Source organism: Melanotaenia boesemani, chromosome 6 (assembly GCF_017639745.1).
Source record: "Melanotaenia boesemani isolate fMelBoe1 chromosome 6, fMelBoe1.pri, whole genome shotgun sequence".
In the NCBI taxonomy this organism is placed as follows: domain Eukaryota; kingdom Metazoa; phylum Chordata; class Actinopteri; order Atheriniformes; family Melanotaeniidae; genus Melanotaenia; species Melanotaenia boesemani.
Genome location: NC_055687.1, coordinates 20,925,311 through 20,944,799, shown reverse-complemented (window position 1 = coordinate 20,944,799; position 19,489 = coordinate 20,925,311). Strand labels below are relative to the sequence as shown.

General features: G+C 38.5%; 1 protein-coding gene across 1 annotated transcript; it reads left to right on the top strand.

Annotated features, from left to right (window-relative positions):
- The first annotated feature begins 1,045 nt into the window (after positions 1–1,045).
- Positions 1,046–19,460, top strand: ankrd28b (ankyrin repeat domain 28b). The gene is made up of 28 exons (XM_041988074.1): positions 1,046–1,255; positions 4,545–4,628; positions 5,144–5,222; positions 5,822–5,892; positions 6,001–6,201; positions 7,678–7,765; positions 7,909–8,051; positions 8,244–8,456; positions 10,370–10,448; positions 10,570–10,684; positions 10,928–11,010; positions 11,160–11,223; positions 11,349–11,417; positions 11,497–11,637; positions 11,791–11,902; positions 11,999–12,025; positions 12,179–12,253; positions 12,668–12,869; positions 12,968–13,055; positions 13,143–13,260; positions 15,564–15,783; positions 16,094–16,181; positions 16,298–16,381; positions 16,535–16,680; positions 16,815–16,897; positions 17,195–17,277; positions 17,403–17,494; positions 17,912–19,460. Exons 1-28 carry the CDS (start codon positions 1,229–1,231, stop codon positions 18,193–18,195), a joined length of 3,159 nt encoding a protein of 1,052 aa, XP_041844008.1. The 5' UTR covers positions 1,046–1,228; the 3' UTR covers positions 18,196–19,460.
- Positions 19,461–19,489: the final 29 nt, after the last annotated feature.

The window sequence follows — 19,489 nt, the reverse complement described above, 5'->3', positions numbered from 1 at the left end:
CAGACAGTTTTGAATCCAAGACGTTTGGCTCCCTTCCACAATGCAATTCCTGCCGGTCCTGTCTGTGAGATTTTTGCTCTACAGAGGAAATTACTGTCTTTCCTCATCAGTTGTTGTGGTTATGTCATTACAAGAATTATTCAAATGCTTACGAGCAGATACTCTTGCTTTTAAGATTATTTAAACATAGACTTGTTTTAATGGGAATTTTGCAAAACTTGGTGTATAATTGCACCTTGTTGCTAAATAATTATAATATAGAGTAAAATCTCTTCTAAGCCGTTTAAAATCAGAGCAGTTGATCGACTGCATATGGTTTGATTAAGACATTTTTTATAAGAAATTATTTCGAATTCCACTTTATCACTGATAATACTGCGGTCAAGCGTAGCTCCAAGGTCTGATTGTAGCTGAGATGTACGTCACTAGGGGGCACAATTTCATCATATTTTGCCCCTAGAATATGGGACTTGAGACACGAGTAGTTTTAAAAACGCGTTTACTTGTGAATTTTTAAAACGTGAATTTGCTTTCTATCTGTTACCTTTACGATGTCTTACTTGATCAAGAATGGTTAAAGAACACATAAGTTAACAAATGACCACCTTGGAAATAACTTCGATGACCCCATTCTTACACTGACACCACTGACGCTAAACTAATTAGTGTTTGTATTATATTAGCATGATCTGTGTGCATCCACAAATTCGGCGTGAGTCGCCTAATGTAAATTGTAAACTAATGCGGTGCTAATGTGACTCAGCAGAGCCATATTGTTTCTTAAATTTCTTTACATTTTCGCCTCATATCTACATTATATTATTAATCAATTTTGCATTCGTTCAAATTAAAATGGTTTTAACACTTATTACACGTATTATAACATGAGCCTATGCTCAGACAGAAATGCACAAATTAAGTGTCTGTCACAGAGCAATGTTAGCAACAACCAATTACTAGCTGTCTTACCAATACGTATTGCTTTCTCGGCCTATTGAATTGTGTCTTTTTGGGAGGTGAAATACGGTGGCGGCAATGTTATGGAGTTTCCGCTACTCCTCTGCTTTCATACCATCAGCATCGGAAGCTAGCAAAAAGAGCTAAGCTAGAGTTACGCTAGGCCTCCAACAGACCAGCGGAGGAGCTTAATAAGATCAAATATTGTTGTTTGGAAAGAGACACGTATATCTTTATGAATCTGCATGAGAGTAGTTAAAATCCCAGAAATATGGTGGTTCTCAAAATTCGAGACCAGGTAAGTGATCTTGTGTCAAACGCTGGCATAAGTTTAAGCTAACGTGGGTTGGCTCATATTAGCTTAGCTTTCCCCATTTCTGCATTCGCCAACGGAATGTAGTTCGACTCTCTCCAGCTAGTATCTGAAACGGAAGCATTTCGTAGATGCATTCCCTATAGATATCACTTTGCTACTGATTAGGTAAAATCCACTTGTAACACAACCAGTGTGATCTCTTCGGAAATGTAGCTGTTAGCATCTTATTTACATAGAGATATCAATGATTATTAAGTGAAAACTAGCCAATGATACAGTGAATATCTCCAGCAGTTAGCCATAGCCAACGTAAAATCCTGTCAGCTGCTCATTTGGGAGAGAAATAGTTGGGATATTGTGACAAAACAACTATGAACTAGGCTTAAGTGGTCGTTTAAAGGAGAATGTTCTGTTTAATAATAGCCACTAAATCCCTGTAATGAAGTGTGAGATTATTGCCATAGCAGCCACTGTAACATCATCTGTTGATTGCGATATTCCTGTGACAACTGGACGTTTGTAACATATTTACGTTTTGGCAATAAAGGCTAAAGAAATTCGTGGTTGTTAATTTTCATGTAACCTTTGTTCAGACTTGTAATTTCGTTTGACTACTACCAGAAATTGTGATTAGAAGTGTATGGGACCCTGGAAGTGGGACGTGCCAGTATAGTCATTTTCATATGTATTTATTTTTTTAAATGAAATAAAGTAGGTTGGTGAAGTGGTACAGATAAAATCTGCCTCAGATCTTAACATTGTACCGTGTTAACATGATTTTTATGAGTCATTTGGAATATAGTTTACATAAATGCCTTTCTTTTTAGTTGATGGTGTATTTGTAGGTTTATCACTGTGTAATTCTCATGATATGAATGAGGTGACTGGCAATTTGGTGGTACTAGACATGTGTCTTTTCTGGTTTATTTACCACTTGACACCTCCTTCTCAAAACGAGAATAGCTCTGTGTAGCAATTCTAAGTACTTGTTTTGCACATGCCTGCTATTCTTGTCACATATGTACGTGCATGTGTCTTTTATTGTCTGTGTGCTTGAATGATCGTGTGCATGGACTCCTGTGAGCCGGTGGAGTTGCCAGAGAGCTGTCTCCATGGTGATGGTATTAACTAGTCTGGCTCGTCTGTGGAGAGGAGGTACACAGTGGAGCAGCCAGAGAGGAACATAGAAAATCTCCTACACCGCTCATGCAGGACTGGAGAAGTGGAAAAAAAAATGCAGATCTGTCTCTCTTTTACACTGTAGAGAAAACACAGTAATCATTAATGGAAGCAGCACAATTGCCTGCTTGTTATCCTGAATTTGTCAGCAGTAACTGTACCCTTAATTGTGCCCTGCAGACATTGATGAGCATTATAAAACTAAATGAGAGGATTGTCCTGAGTATATAAAAAGTGACTTTTTTTTACTTACTCCCTAGATGGCAATGGTAGTCCTAGTTTTGCTTATTCTTATACTTATTGTCAATTTAAAATGGTTCATATGTATGAAATTTGCACAAGGCCCATGGTTTTGGTCTACTTCGAAGCAACAATGCCCCTGCAACTGTGTAAACTTCTGATGCCTCCTAAGATCAGTGTTTTCTCCACAGTGTTTTAAAAAGAAGCAATAATGCTTACAATATTTGTCTTTTGGTTTTTAGTCTAAATGTTATATCCAGTTAGCTCAATTATTCTGCGTAAGAACTGACATCACTACTAAACCTGAGGAGTAAAGTGCTTGACTCCATGTTTATCTCTTCCAAAAACATAGATCTGATGCCAGTGATGCACATTAGGAGGTAGTGAAGCAAAACAGGCTTTCAGTGGGAAGTCGTACAAACTCCTCAATTACAATTAAACTAATTGATTTGTTGGCTTAGCCTGATTGATTTAATGAAGGTAGAAAGTTTAAGTTGAGGGAGGATAAAGTGTCTTGTTAATCAGTGTGCCTTTATTTTTCTGACCGTACAATAAGATAAGATTGTGTGGTAAAATAGGAAATTTGTTCATTGGAAATGGTTGCATAGAAAAAAAGGAACTGAGGCCAGTCATCTCTAAAGTAATGAGCCTCATTCAATATTTGTTTAACTTTAGCAAGTGAGGTTGTATTTCAAGCAATTTAAAGTCCATTTAAGGTGATACAGGTTTTCATTGTACCAACAATGTAGTAGATGGTTCTTAAAACCTGTTGTCTTTGGCACCTTTTGTGACAGGTTCATCCTGTTTCTTTGTGGTTAGTTCTTTGGGTACTGTCTATCATTCTTTAGAAACAAAAGCAACAGAAGTAAAGACAAAGGTAATGCAGCGATCCAGACTTGTCTTACAGGAAGTGTTAGTGAAATCCTTGAACAATGCAGGGTCAGCCAGTAAAACATTTTATATGGTTGTAGTTTACTTGTCTTAAAATCACTGCTATTCTTGGATATATTTGATATTTTGGAGGTTAACTCCTCACCCTAATACTTTTGAAAATATGCCCTGCATGAACCCCCTCAAGAAGGCGAATTTAACTACATTTTAACATTGGAAAAAGGCATTAGTCAGACATTTCAAAGACCTTCATCAGTTGTCCTGTCCTTTGACTGATCACCTTTACTGTATGTGATCATGTTGGATGTGATGATACAGATCATCTTTTTCTTTGTAATTTATTTTTAATAACCAGACATCTTTCATACTTAGGTTTTAAGTTTTATCTGGAGGCAAAGTGAAGATGAGCAACTCATCTCTTATCTGGAATATATGACTGGACCTGTGTTTACTGAAGACAGATTTTTTTTTTATCTCTGCTTTATATGTTGTTTTGAACACCAGCACATAGTGAACACAGAACACTATTAGAAAGTGACTGTCGGTAGTTGTCACTGTCAGATGTCTGACATCATACTGTGAAATGCTGAGATATGATTATATTGGTAAAATATGCATTTTAACATCTGTTACAACCTGTTTTCATGCCTTTGTATTTCTGTAAAATATCTCCATCCTGCCTCACTTGCATAAGTTATACTTTTCTGTGATGGAAATTATTTGATCTCTTAGGAGCAAATGAGTCTTTGTGTGTGTGTGTGTGGGTGTGTGTGTTGTGGTGCTTGATGATGAAGATACTGAAATCTCATTTAGTTCTAAGGTCTGATATTTCAGATTTAACTTAAATCGTGAGCTTAACACATGAGACAAACATGAAATAATTAGCATTTCAGTGCAAATGTTTGGAATGATTGTACAGTTTGTTTGTTTATTTTTTTTAACACAACTTTTCTCTTTGCAGCCAGCTTTGCTGAAAGCTATTTTTAATGTCGACCCAGATGAAGTACGCTCACTCATTTTCAAAAAAGAGGATGTGAATGCACAGGTAATCCCCACAGCCATCAATCTCTGCATCTGTTTCCTCATATTGTTATAGCTTAATAACATCCCAATAAAACTGAATTTAAAATCTCTTATGCATAATTGTCCTTGATAGGCGTCATACAACAGTTTAAGTCAATAGTTGCATACAGATAAGCTCACAGTCTGTTTTTACTCTTCCCACTGCATGAGCTGCCTCTGCTTATTTTATTGCATTACGTTATGTTGTGGTGGGGGTGTTTTTTCCAAAATCTGGCTGGTTTGTACTTGTTTGTGTTTTACTGCAGTGCTTTTTTTCAGTTTTTATTTAGAGCCCCATGGTGTCTGAATGTTTGCCTTATCTATTTGTTGCATATCCTTTATAACACTGCAATGTTGTAAACTGGAACGAGAGTAAATAAAGTGGTGTTTTGTTGTGAGAAGACACAAGGCAAGCTGTTCTGTATAATTTAGATCCTAGCAGCATTTCTGATATCTTTTCTCTCATTTTTTTTTCTTCTTTCTTTCTTTGTTTAACAGGACAATGAGAAGAGAACTCCCCTGCATGCTGCTGCCTATCTTGGGGATGCAGAAATCATAGAGCTGCTTATTCTTTCAGGTACATTTTTCTAATTAACATTAAAGTATTTAACTTTTTTCTTTTGCATGCAAGTTGCTTTGAGTGTTAAAGACTGATTCTGTACAACACAATAGAAATGATAATTTTATTACTAGAGATTATTAATAAAACGATCCAAGTTTGCTGTTTGAGCTGTGAATTCTGGCTTGTTCAAATGTACAGTATTGGAAATTCAACAGATGTGGCCGCGTTTATAATCTTAATTGTGCAAACACTGTTAAAACTTTTCATAAACTATACAACTCTTTACGTAAACTTTACATCTATTAAAACCTTGTAAATTGCCAAATGATTCCCATAATATTCATGTTCTGACAGCTTGGTTTCTCTTTTCTAGAACCATAGGCAGTGGTCAGAGACCAAGCTTAGTGTCAAGTATAAAACTTTAAACATGATAGAACGTATTTTTTCCAGATGATGCATCTGCATTCTGGCTAAAGTCCTTGTGGCTAAGCCTTCTCAGTCTGGTGCTATCTTTCACTAAAGAAACTGTTTATTGTTTTTAAAATGTTACATGCAGATGTCATCAAACTGTATGACATGAAATAATCTGACAACCACTGTCCTCTGACTTGTAGGTGCAAGAGTAAATGCCAAAGATAATAAGTGGCTGACTCCCCTGCACCGGGCTGTGGCTTCCTGCAGTGAGGTATGAGAGTTCCTCTCTCTCAGTGGTATATCTGTGTCATGTCATAGACAGTATTTCATATATCCAAGTTATGAGGAATGCAAGCATATCTGGTATGTTTTCTTCCAGGAGGCTGTCCAGGTGTTGCTCAAACACTCTGCAGATGTAAACGCCAGAGACAAGAACTGGCAGACGCCGCTTCACATCGCAGCAGCCAATAAGGCTGTCCGCTGTGCTGAAGCCCTCGTTCCTCTACTTAGCAATGTGAATGTATCAGACAGAGCAGGCCGGACTGCGCTGCACCATGCAGCCTTCAGCGGTCACTTGGAGGTAACATTAAACCCAAAGGATTGTTTGATACAGCTCTAAGCTGTACTCAAGGGCTGCTTTAATACTTTTAATATTGATTTAGCTGCACTTTAATGAATAGAAATGGTAGTACATGAAGAAACAAATGGAATATTAATTTAGAGGTCTTCATAACAACCACTGTAGTTTCCCTCTTATTGGTGGTGTTTTGCTTCTTTGTATTTCTCAAGCGTTTTAAATGCAAAACTGTCAAACGGGGCACATGTAACTTCCTGATCTCTTTCTTTAGCTCAGAGGAAGTGTCTCTACTGGCCTCATAAATGTGTATACACAATGGGCATTGTACAGGGTTTTTTAATGACATGAAACAACAAGAAGTTTGAGGCAAACTTTGTTCAGCTCAACTCACTTCTTACTGTTAGCAGCTACACCTAGCCATAGCATAACACATGTTGCATCTAGTAAGGAAATATGGTTGGGTTCTTTACATAATTGACTAGTTTTTAGTTTTTATTGTATTTATTTATTTGTTTGTAATGCTTATAGAGTTTTTTTTTTACAATTTTTATTTAACTTTTTTGTCAGTAGTGTTTGGCATGAGCTGTGGCCTGTTCTTACACTCTGTTTTAGACTACAGTACAACTATGCTAAGCTTGTGCAGCTGTGTTAATAATCAACCTTTTTCATGTGGGAGTTGCACAAATTTAGTTCTGTCATGTAAATCCAAACATCAGGGCAAAGTACAAAATAGTTTTTTCTTTTGTTTTGTTTTTTGTTGTTTTTATTTTCGTACCTTTAAAGAATTACGACATAAAAAATGTGTATTCAGTTTGCAGTTTCCAGTTAAGAGACATACAGTTTCTCTCACTCACTGTTCAGAACAGTCATGTGCTGGCAGGCAAATTACTTATTATCATGTATGTACTTGCAAATCAGTGGTTTTAAATGTGGAAATGTCCTACCAAGCTTTTATGGAATCAAATGTTTCATGCTCCATTCAGGGAGCCTTTTATTTACTTCTGTATTCCAGTGAAGCACATGTTTACAGGGGATGAAAGGCAGTTTTAGTGGTGGTACCTTTGTAACATGGCCTGCCACAGTCTACTAGTTTATGCTTTGGAAGTTTTGTGGAAACTGTTACAAGCTAATATCTTTTTGTCACTACAGCTTTTGGCATATCTGTATGAGTAGATGTGAAAGATTCAAAACCTTTTGCCATCCTAATTTCCCCAGAATTTTCAAAAACAAATTACTGTCTTCTTGGAGTTATAATGTTGTGGAGTTATAAGTCATAATGTCAGATTAAATCAGAGGTAGCTGTGTGTGGTGCGGACGAGTTGTCAATTAGTAAGGCATTAAATACACTAATTATGCAATGATTATATAAGTAATTTTTCAGACTGTGAAAGGAAGCTGTGTTCTGGTTTTGGTTTCCCCTGATAAATATCTTGACTGCTCTGTATAACTTCTTTTTTTTTTATCTGTTACTGCTGTTAGATGGTGAGGTTATTGCTCTCCAGGGGAGCCAACATCAATGCTTTTGACAAGAAAGACCGCCGTGCAATCCACTGGGCAGCCTACATGGGTAAAAAAAAAATAAAAATAAGTACATCATTTATGTATGTTGCTTCGTGAATACTTTCTGTTATCAGTCTTTTTTCTTGAAATGTTTTAAATGGAAACAAACCACTTAAATACATACTAAAATTGTCATCTTATTGTTTGCAGGGCACATAGAAGTTGTGAAGCTGCTGGCATCTCATGGAGCTGAGGTGGCCTGCAAAGACAAGAAATTTTACACCCCCCTACATGCAGCAGCCTCTAGTGGAATGATTAGTGTTGTCAAATACCTCCTGGACTTGGGGGTGGATGTAAGTTCCACCCACATAACTGTCTTATCATTACACTGTAAATACTGCTCTGTAATGAGTATTGTGTGATATAAGAGAACTAGTCCTGTATTGGTGCTACTTTGTCCATATGGAAACGGCTGTGTCATGACGATTTCTTTCTGTTTGTCCTGTTTTTTATTTATTTATTTATTTATTTGTTTGTTTTTTAAGATCAATGAGCCAAATGCATATGGCAACACACCCCTCCACGTGGCCTGCTACAATGGACAGGATGTAGTTGTTAATGAACTCATAGAGTGTGGCGCAAATGTCAACCAGGTGAACATGAAGGGCTTTGCACCTCTCCATTTCACCGCCGCTTCACGCCATGGTGCGCTCTGTCTGGAGCTCCTCGTGTGCAATGGGGCTGATGTCAATATTAAGGTGAGTAGAGCCACAATGTTTGCTCCTGTTACTTGTAAAAAGAGGTATACTGATCGTGGAAGTTATTCACTATCACCAGTGGTGAAAAGTTGAGATTGAAACATGACTGCCTCACTAACTGCCTACACTCAATTCCTTACCTGCCGACGGCTCCAGATTAAGCATGCTAGATATTCCATCAGAGTAGGACATGTCTGCAAGCATCTCAGATCACCTTTTACACACAGCAATTAATGATCACAACTCGCATCAGCTCTGACCTATTTATCTGTGACCCTCAACATTTGTCTCTGACAGGAAAATTAGGTTAAAATTCTCTTTGTGTGGACTAGGCCTCACAAGTGGCGTCATATGATTCACTGTAATACTTGATGTCATCTGACACTCTTAGAGCTGTCCACCTGTGATCAGGGGTCTCATTTTTCAAACTGCGTAGCAAAGCAAACTACAGGTGGCCCACGTAGGGAAGAAGGGAAATGCAGCGCACAAAATCTTTCAGATTTATAAAAGCATGCATGTCACTCACTCTGGTGTGTGTGCATGTGAGGGAGTACCTTGCCACGCCCTTGTGGTGGCCATAAAAGGTCAGGTAAATGCCTATAATAAATATTCATCTGATAATTTCCATGATGGCTCAGGAGGGAAAAAGAGGGGGAAAAGCGGCTTTTTTCGGAATGTGAGACAGAGATTCTGATAGACCACGTTGAAAACGTAAAAAGGTTTTATTTGGTGGGCACAGCGTGGGCATTACCAGTGTCAGAAAGGCAGAGGAGGGCAGCAGGTGGCAGACCTGTCAACGTCATGTCAGAAGGCAAGACCCGTCAGAGGCATCGGATGGTGTGGCTGGATATCTCAGTCAGCAGGGCATCCGTCTTCCATGCAGGAGACCAAAGTTCGAATCCCACAGGGGTGAATCGCTTTGGAGAAAAGCGTCTGCTAAATGACAGTACTGATGCCGGTAATTTAGTCATTTGTTTTAATTTATAAAATAAATATGTACAGAGACATCTGAGATTGGTAGCAGTTTTTGTGTTAAATACTATATACACTCAGAGGAAGTGCTGCAGGTACAGAGGGACACAATCACAGCTATTAACAAGGTGGCCAAGGAGTTGCGGGAAATAGACCATTTTGACTGAAATTGGGACAACAATTAAAAAAGCACTGTGTGAGAATAAATAAATAAAAGGAAATCCACCTCTTGTGTGTTTCATAAGCGTTGCATCACTTCTAGACCTCCAGCCTCCAGTCTGCATCCTACTCTGCTGGGTCTTTAAATGAATGACCAAAGCTTCATTTTAGCATTTTCTTTTACCGATTGGTACATGCTGGCAGCAGACTGTCCACCTTATTTAGCTTTTATAACATGTACGTTTTGTTTCACAATGATAGAACATATTTCAGTGTCTGAGATTCTTAGAAATATCATCTCCCTTTTTCTTGAAAATCCTATTTTGTTTTTGATTTTTTTTTTTTTTTTTTTTTTCCTGAGCGTGCGCTCGTAAGAGAATGAATATTGAATGTGCCTCTTTATTAATTTCTTTAAATAGTTTTAATATACTACATGTGGTGTGAAAGGTAATAGTGGATTGTGCATAAATGTCTCACGTTTCATTTCATTTCCTTGATTTTATTCTGTACCAGTGGTGTCGCCGTTTCCTGTTTTTTCTAGATTTTGTGTGTACGGGAAGGTCAGAGTTTCCATGGAGGCAGGGACATTTTCCAGTCAAGTTTGGTTTTTATAAATCCCAAAAGTGGACTATAATTGGTGTATGCTGGTTTTTGTCCCTACGCCAGCTTGATAAATGAGGCCTCAGATCTCCAAAGACACAAATCCCTGGAACAAAACAGTCTTTAGTTGTAGCCTGGGTACATACTAATAAATTACCTCATTATTCTTTGTTTCCATTCAGAGTAAAGATGGCAAGACTCCCCTCCACATGACAGCAATCCATGGAAGGTTTTCTAGGTCCCAAGCAATCATTGAGAATGGTGAGCTCCTGTATAAAGTCAGCCCGATAGACTTTGTGTCATTCTGTACTGTAAAACCTGCTTCGTAGTGTAAAACAACTAATTGCTTACTTTATTTTTTCTCTTTTTTCCCCTCCTGCAGGTGCTGAGATTGACTGTGAAGATAAGAACGGAAATACACCACTACATATCGCAGCTCGATACGGACATGAGCTGCTAATTAACACCCTCATCACTAACAGAGCTGACACAGCTAAGTAAGTGAGCTTCTCTGCTATTAGTCTTTTTACCCTGCAAGTGTTTGAAAAAGTGCTGTTCATTTCAAAGATTTCCAAAAACAAAATGTGGAGGTGATATAATTGGCTACACGTGGACTTCAAATAGAGAGCCTCCTGATCTGTAGTATACTGTAGGCTCTGCCTAGTTCTCAGTAATTATTTTGTCTAACAAAGAAAAAAAGTATATGCTATAAGGTTAATCAGTATAAACTGTCTTTTCAGGCGAGGGATTCATGGCATGTTTCCACTGCATTTGGCTGCTCTCAGCGGCTTCTCGGACTGCTGCCGAAAGCTCCTGTCTTCAGGTGAACATGTCTTTGTTCATATTGCGAGGCAGTTGAGCTTACAAAATCTCAAAAGCTTTACATTTAATTGGATATTTAAAACTTAAAGCCTACAATTTTAGCACATTAAAACTTGCACAAGGTTGTTTGTAACACTTTACTGTCCGCAGGCTTTGATATTGATACTTCTGATGACTTTGGAAGGACCTGTTTACATGCAGCAGCAGCTGGAGGGTGAGTACAGGACAGCTTCATTTTAGGCTATACTGTGACTCTTAAAATGTAGTTTAAAAAAATCATAAAAGAGAAGTAATCAGATTAATTATATTTTGCTGCAATAAAACTCTTTGTCCTCTTAGGAACCTGGAATGTCTCAATCTTCTGCTTAACACCGGGGCAGACTTTAACCGAAAGGACAGCTTTGGCAGGTTTGTAGTTTTTCAAGGTGGATTTGGATCAGGAATTAAATTGGAACAAGGAACCAAGCTGTGTTTGTTTTTTTTCCAGGACTCCATTGCACTATGCTGCTGCCAATTGTAACTACCAGTGCCTGTTTGCTCTGGTGGGCTCTGGGGCCAGTGTCAATGATTTAGACGAGCGGGGATGCAGTCCTCTGCACTACGCAGCTGCCTCTGACACAGATGGAAAGTCAGTAACACTTAGAAATTCCTGTTTTTATTTGTTTATTTTTGTTAGGATGGGGTTTATGTGGGTGCATCTCTTATATTATTGTTTATTCAGTGTAAGGGTTGAGCCCAGGATGTTTCTCCCTTGACTACAGCTTCTTTGTTGTATCTGCAGGTGCCTGGAATATTTACTAAGAAATGATGCAAATCCAGGGATCCGGGACAATCAGGGCTACAATGCTGTGCATTATGCCTCAGCATATGGGCATCGTCTCTGTCTAGAGCTGGTGAGGACTACATTTCACTTCAAAGTCATCACCTCCATATGTTTTTATCATTGTTGTAGGGTTTATTTTTTGCTTTTCTTCTGCATTTTTTGACAGATTGCGAGTGAAACACCCTTAGATGTGGTAAGCTGACTTGTGCTTGTCAACACTGTTCATGTTTCGAAGTTGTATATAGAATAAGCTACAATGCCGTGGATATCTGTGATAATGAAATTCAAGAATGAGTATATGACTGTATTTGTAGTGGAGTCTAACTTGTGTACCTGATGTACTCAGCTAATGGAAACCTCAGGGACAGACATCCTAAATGACTCTGATGTCAGAGCTCCCATCAGCCCACTCCACCTTGCTGTGAGTAGTGTTTGATACTTGTTATCAGGCTCCATGTTTTAACCAGCAAAGAACTGGTTTAGGTTTCTGCATCAGTTTTGTTTGGGAACTGCAAAATCAACCAGTGAGCAAAAAGATGGATTTTCACTTCCATTTTTCTTTGCCACACTTTAGTCAAACAGGTTTTTTTATGTTTTGTGTTATTTTGTTTTCAGGGGTTTATTATACACACATTTACCAGCAAAGGCATTGTGTCCCTGTTCAGTCCTGTCATGAATCTGGCTCTTATTGGGAACAAATATTTTATACACTGTAGAAACTTATTCTTGGTTTATTATACCTGATAATAGCAAAGACAACCAGATCTGTTCTGTGTTGTCAAAAAGTCACTCAAATAAGAACTCCAGTGATATTCACAGCAAATTTATCTTTCAGGCATACCATGGTCACCATCAAGCCATGGAGGTTCTGGTGCAGTCTCTGCTGGATTTGGATGTTAGAAACAGCCAGGGACGGACACCCCTAGACTTGGCTGCCTTTAAGGGCCATGTAGAGTGTGTGGACGTCCTAATCAACCAGGGAGCCTCCATCTTGGTCAAAGATTTCACCCTGAAGCGAACTCCAATACATGCTGCGGGTACACATTTGGAGTTGGCTACCAGTGAACTTGCTTGATTTCTGCATTTTTAGGCTCAGATTTAATGAGTAATACAAACGGCCTGTTCTTTCCTGCAGCTACTAATGGTCATTCAGAGTGTTTGCGTCTGCTGATCGGAAATGCTGATCTTCAAAGTGCAGTAGATATTCAAGATGGGAATGGACAGTAAGTAAACATTTCTCTTTTTTTTTAATTCTCCTATGAGTCCTTGTTCTGAAATAGTTGCTGAAGTGTTTATCTGTTTTCTTTCAGAACCCCTCTGATGCTGTCAGTCCTTAGTGGACACACAGATTGTGTGTACTCTCTTCTTAATAAGGGAGCCAATGTAGAAGCCAAAGACAAGTGGGGCAGGACGGCCTTGCACAGAGGAGTAAGTAGATGTAACAGTTCTCACATACAATGTATTTCATCAATACCACAGTACTATGTAGCAGCTTCATACACTTCTCTGAACAAATTACTCGCATTGATTATTTTTTTTTAGGTCATATACTTTATGCAATGTCACGTGATGAAGATTAAAAAGCATGGATATAAATCACATGTTTGATGGCAATAGAGAATTATATCAATTCATCCGATAACGATTTGATGTTCTGATATGATTTCATTCAGGCAGCCATCTACAAAAGGTTATGTCATATGCTGATTTAACACAATCACTTCTATTCTTAACAAATCATAAAAAGCTACTAAAACATCGCAATCAAATTTTTTGCTGAGTTCAATCAGACATATCAATCAATTTTAACAGAAATTCTGTATTTTGAGTGTTACATATAAGTAAGATAACTTTTAAGTCTCAAACAAAGTGTTTTCGAAAATTAGTCTTTATCATAGTTGCACACCTTTGAATGTCAGCATCTTCCTCATCAAGTTTAAGTAAGACACATCTTACAAATGATTACTGTCAATGTTTGATCAACATTTTCAGTCTAAATCAATGCTATTGGCTTGTTGGTCATTAAATTGATGTCTATCAATGTGCTTTTACACCCCTGTTCAAGAGTTTATATTTTTATATTTAAGTCTTTAAATCTTTGATAACATTTATTATTTATGGGGCTCCTCTAAGCAACTTACTGAGTTTGAAAAATACATAAATGATTCCAGCTAAGACGCACTCAAAATTCCTCCAAGAGGTTTGGATAACAATCAAGGTGGTGCTCAATGTCTTTGTACAGGGCTTACAGGGAAAACCCATTAAAAAAGAAACTTGAACTGGGACCATATAAAAAAAAAAGTCAGCATATGAAGTAGATGAAGAAAAGTCAGGATTAATCAGCCCCTTAAGAAACAAGTGAATAAATCTGAACACAACAGCATATTTGTAGCAGGTGATGAAGAGAAAACATTACCAACTTGCATGTCCAGTCCAAGCCAACATTTTTAAAACAACACAGTTAACCAAAGTGCTGCACACAGCCTTAGGCATAACGACTATTCCAGATATACTGAGCAATGAAAGTAAATATACTATAAAAGCAATAAAATGACTAGTAACAAAAACATAAAATAAAATAAAAACATGAAAAAGTCAACAACTCAAGCTGTGTTAAAAGCCGATGAAAAAAGGTAGATTTTAAGAGAGGATTTAAAAACTGAAAGCGACCCAGTCTGTCTAAGGTGCAGGGGCAGTGTATTCCAGAGTTTGGGACCAACTGAAAAGGAGCAGTTCCCCTGGATTTCATTCTAGATTTAGGGACCGCTAGCAAGGAGTGATCTGCTGACCTGAGAGAGCGTGCAGGGGTGTAAGACTGGAGCAAGTTGGACAGATACTGTGGGGCGAGGCCATGTTGACATTTAAAAACAAATAAAAGGGTTTTAAAATCAATACAGAATAAAACCGGTAGCCAGTGCGAAGACTTTAAAACTGGTGTGCTGTGCTTCTGTCTTTTGGTGCCGAGCTGCAGCGTTCTGAACGAGTTGCAGTCAGGCCAGAGTTGACTAACTGACTAAAGCCGAAATAAAGTGTTGCAGTAATCTAGATAATTTGTAATAAAAGCATGAATTAAAATCTGAAAGCCATGACAACAAACAAACGGCTTGGCTTTAAATATTTTACTTAACTGAAAGAAGCTGGATTTCACAACAGCACTAATCTGTGCATCAAACTTTAGAACACAGTCCAATTTCATGCCAAGATTGGTCACTGTAGGAATGAGATACTGACCCAAGTATCCCAGGTCTAAACGAGCTGAGGAAACATCCTTTTGGCCTGGAAACAACGCCTCAGGTTTTTTGTCGTTAAAATGACGAAAGTTCAAAGACATCCAGGCTTTAATTTCTTCAATGCAGGATTAAAGTGGTTTTATGCAGTAAGCATTACTTTGCTTCAGTGGCATATACAGCCTGCAGTCATTCAAGAAACAAAGTGAGAAGAGGCGTGCCTCTATAACAGGACAAGAGCTGACCTCACATTCCTACAATAACTTTATTGAAAATCTTTGAGATTTTTGTGTGTGTGCATGCAAGGCAGCTGTAAAGCATCAGAAAACTCACCTATTTGTATATGAAAGTTTTCCTCTGTCCACTCTGTCGTCTTCAGAGGCTGTTTTAACATTTCTTTAAAAAAAATAATCAGTTTTTCATTCAGTTTACGAACAAGAGCTTAAACTTTACTTACAGAGGTACTGAAACTGTCATCAGTAAAAGCTGTTTTTCTGTCCTCAGGCAGTGACTGGTCATGAAGAGTCTGTGGAAGCCTTGCTCCAGCACTGCGCCAACTTCCTGGTGCGAGACTGTAAAGGCCGCACGCCAATCCATCTGGCAGCAGCATGTGGACACATAGGGGTACTGGGAGGCCTTCTGCACGCTGCCCAATCGATGGAAACACTTCCTGCCTTAACAGACAACCAAGGCTACACTCCACTGCACTGGGCCTGCTACAATGGTACAAACAAGAGGGTTTAAAGACCTTGAATAAAACAATTTATACATTTACAGACATATATATCTGATATTTGGTAACGTTTGCTTTTAAATAAAAGCCAGCAGCAAAACAGTTAATTACGTAGGGAAATTAAAATTTACAGTAGGCATGCACATTTTTATTTTTCTGTTTAAAGCTGGTTCTTCATTACTGCTTTAATACAGTCCTTTTTTGCACCACAATTTTTCATTTCAGTACATTTTCTAAAAGTAAGCTGTTGCCCTGAACTCTTCATGATGACTGGTTTTAAGCAATATTTTATTTTCTGCAGGTCATGATACATGTGTGGAGGTTTTGCTGGAACAGGAGGTTTTTCACAAGGCTGAAGGCAATGCTTTCAGCCCTCTCCACTGTGCTGTGTAAGTTCCTGAGCGACTTCTATCTCGATGTGTCAGAGTGAAAAACACTTTAGACAATATATTTATGCTGTTTTTTTTTTTTTGTTTTTTTTTTTGTTTTTTTTTCCATCTGTTAGAATCCATGACAACGAAGGTGCTGCTGAAATGTTGATAGACACTCTGGGTCCTGCCATTGTCAATGCCAAAGACAGCAAAAACAGGTATATATAATTACATAAGTGCAGCAGCTATTTCAGCTTTTTAAAATTCTGTAACACACTATTCTGAGAATACCGCTTAGCAATATTAAAGTTAATATCCAGAGTAGTAAGCCTGGATTTAAAAAATACCTTGCCTTTATGGTATTTGTGCAGGACCCCCCTGCATGCTGCCGCCTTCACTGACCACGTTGAGTGTCTCCAGCTGCTGCTGAGCCACAACGCTCAGGTCAACAGTGTTGATGCTGCAGGGAAGACACCACTCATGATGGCGGCTGAGAACGGCCAGACCAATGCTGTCGGTACGAATACTTCTGTATTTTTAACCACCAGCTGGGAAATATCACCACAGCACTTGATAACCAGGGCATTGTGCAATACTGAATTATTTTCAGTTTGTTTTAGCTGCATTTGATCACTTCACTGTCACACTTAGAGCTGCTGGTGAGCAGTGCAAAAGCCGATCTCACTCTACAGGATGCTGTGAAGAACACTGCACTTCATCTGGCCTGCAGTAAGGTAAGTATTACCATGTGGTGGCACTGTTCCATCACTTTACAGCTGCTAATAATTCATTGTCATTAGCCTCATTGCATAATTGCCTGAGCCATATTTTGGCTAAATTGTTATATTTGTTTAACTGCACTCTCCTTATATTGTCGAATGACTGTGCATCATTGCCTATCAAACCTTAAAATATGACTTAGACATTTATGTTATGACGCTAACAATATTTTGATGTATAATTGCTGCACTCTTTTAGTTACTGCATGTGGTTCTTTTAAAATGTTATTGCACGGTATCTGCTTTCTACAGGGACATGAAACCAGTGCCTTGTTGATCTTGGAGAAGATTACAGACAGAAACCTCATAAATGCTACAAATGCCGCCTTACAGACGTATGTATCAAAGCTGTTTTATCTATAAAATGGTGATGTCAGTGGAAATTGCAGATAGTAACTTAATGTAGAGAGCGCAGTACAAGTTTTCCTTCAGCACATTGAGGATTTATCTGTCTTTCAAGGCCTCTACACGTGGCTGCAAGAAATGGCCTGACTGTGGTGGTGCAGGAACTGCTTGCAAAGGGAGCCAGTGTCCTTGCTGTCGACGAGAATGGTAAATACACTGTAGCATCTCTAAAATATTCTTTTGATGGATGCAACAAAATTTAAAAGTAAAAAGGTTACTATTAGGGAAACTTCTAGCACACATGTTAAAGCTGTTTGATTTTGCGACAGAGCTTAAGTATGGCTATGATCTTAGATTTTTTTTTTTTTTTTAAGACAATACTAAGCTCAATATTAAAAGTAAAAAGGAACCAAAACTGAAAGCTTGTTGCATTCGCGAGGAGCTGCCACCCTTTCTACTTCTGGCGCCTTTTCACTAGATTTATCAGTTAAGTTAATTGCTAAATTACATCCCCAATGCTCAGGCATAGTAGTCTTTTTCTGAATGAAATTATTTGCTTCTGTTATCAAACGGATGCATTGCTTTTATGGACTATGTAATGGCTGTGCAATATTCTTTCTACAGGTTACACACCTGCCTTGGCTTGTGCCCCAAACAAAGATGTGGCTGACTGCCTAGCCCTCATCCTGGCCACCATGATGCCTGTGTCGCCCTGCACCCCGGCACCAACCCTCCCTTTCAGTGCCATTAACCACTACACCACCAGCCCCTCCAAGAGCGTCACCTTCGACAGCCTCCCCGTTTTACGCGGTGAGCACAGCTCCTACTGCAGCTTCAACAACATCAGCCATCATGATGGCTTCTACAAAGATGAAGAGCTCAATGACTCTGATTCAGAGACGTACTGATGGACAGGAAGAAGCGATTAATGCATACACACACACACACTGTGTCTTTTAAAAAAAAATAATAAATCACTCTCCGCAAGCTTGGGAGGCCAGAAAAATACACAAGCCCCCACAGGAGCCTTAAGAGTCCCCATCACCATAAGAGAGCAAGTGGGAAGGGGAGGTGCAGCAGGCTGGCCCACACTCATCCCGACCTCATCCGGCACCAGATGTCCTTCAGCAGATACTGGACCTCAGTAACCACTGCTTTACCAACTCTGACTTCTAGAGTGTGGAAAAACTGAATTTTTGGGCAGACAGCAGCTGATGTATGGCAATAACGTGCTGAAAAGGTGTGGTTGCACTCCATAGAGAGTCACACCAGCAGGGACCAAACGACATGGATGCATTTTAACCCAGTTTTAAATGTGTAAACAACTGAGACTGGGAATTTTAGGGTTTATGAGTTAGCAAGGATGTGGGAGGGGATTTATCGGTTGATATACGCACACTACATCCATCAGAATGCACTTGTGCTTCAAGTTTGTAAGTCATGCAAGAGACAAAAGCAAAATCATTTATTTTTCAAGATCAGAATTTTAATATACCCATTTTGATGTCTTAAACACTTTACCTTCTAGAAATCTGATCCAATGAAGTCATTTAAAAATATTTCATACATTCACTTGGTAAATTGATCAGCCCTACCTTTGTATAGTGACCTGTTCATCACAGTCTAGTCTTCAAAGAATAAATTATTTGTGTACTTTTTGGTTCCTTTTTATGTGTTCATTTTGTGCCTTTGTTAGTTACTGAGAAAATGGGGGGTAGTAGAGGCAGCTGTGAAAGTACAGTGAAAGTGCATTTTAGGTAATTATTAATAAACTGATCCAATACTGAGGCATCTATGTGCAGCTTTGTGAGGAGAAACACTGTAAACCAATGACAGGACAGCATTGTTTTGTTTTTTTGTTTTTTTCTCTCTCTGAGTGATATTTTTTCTCCTATATTAGTTTTGCTTGCTTTAACTTAAAAGAAACCACTCAATAATACCACAATTCAAAAACTCCCAGTTTTGTCTGTTTGAAAAAGGATTTTAACTGGAAGTATGTACATTTGCTAGCTTCAGTAGAATGGAAAGGATATTTTCCTTGTTTATTCTTGAAGAGGAATGAAACTAGCATGTATATAGAAATTATGACTGTGAATTCAAAATTCCAATGAATTCTTTCAGTACTGAGATTGCTGTATATTTTATGAGTAATAAATGAGTTATTTAATAATGAGCAGCAGTCCTTTTTTCCCCCTGAGTATT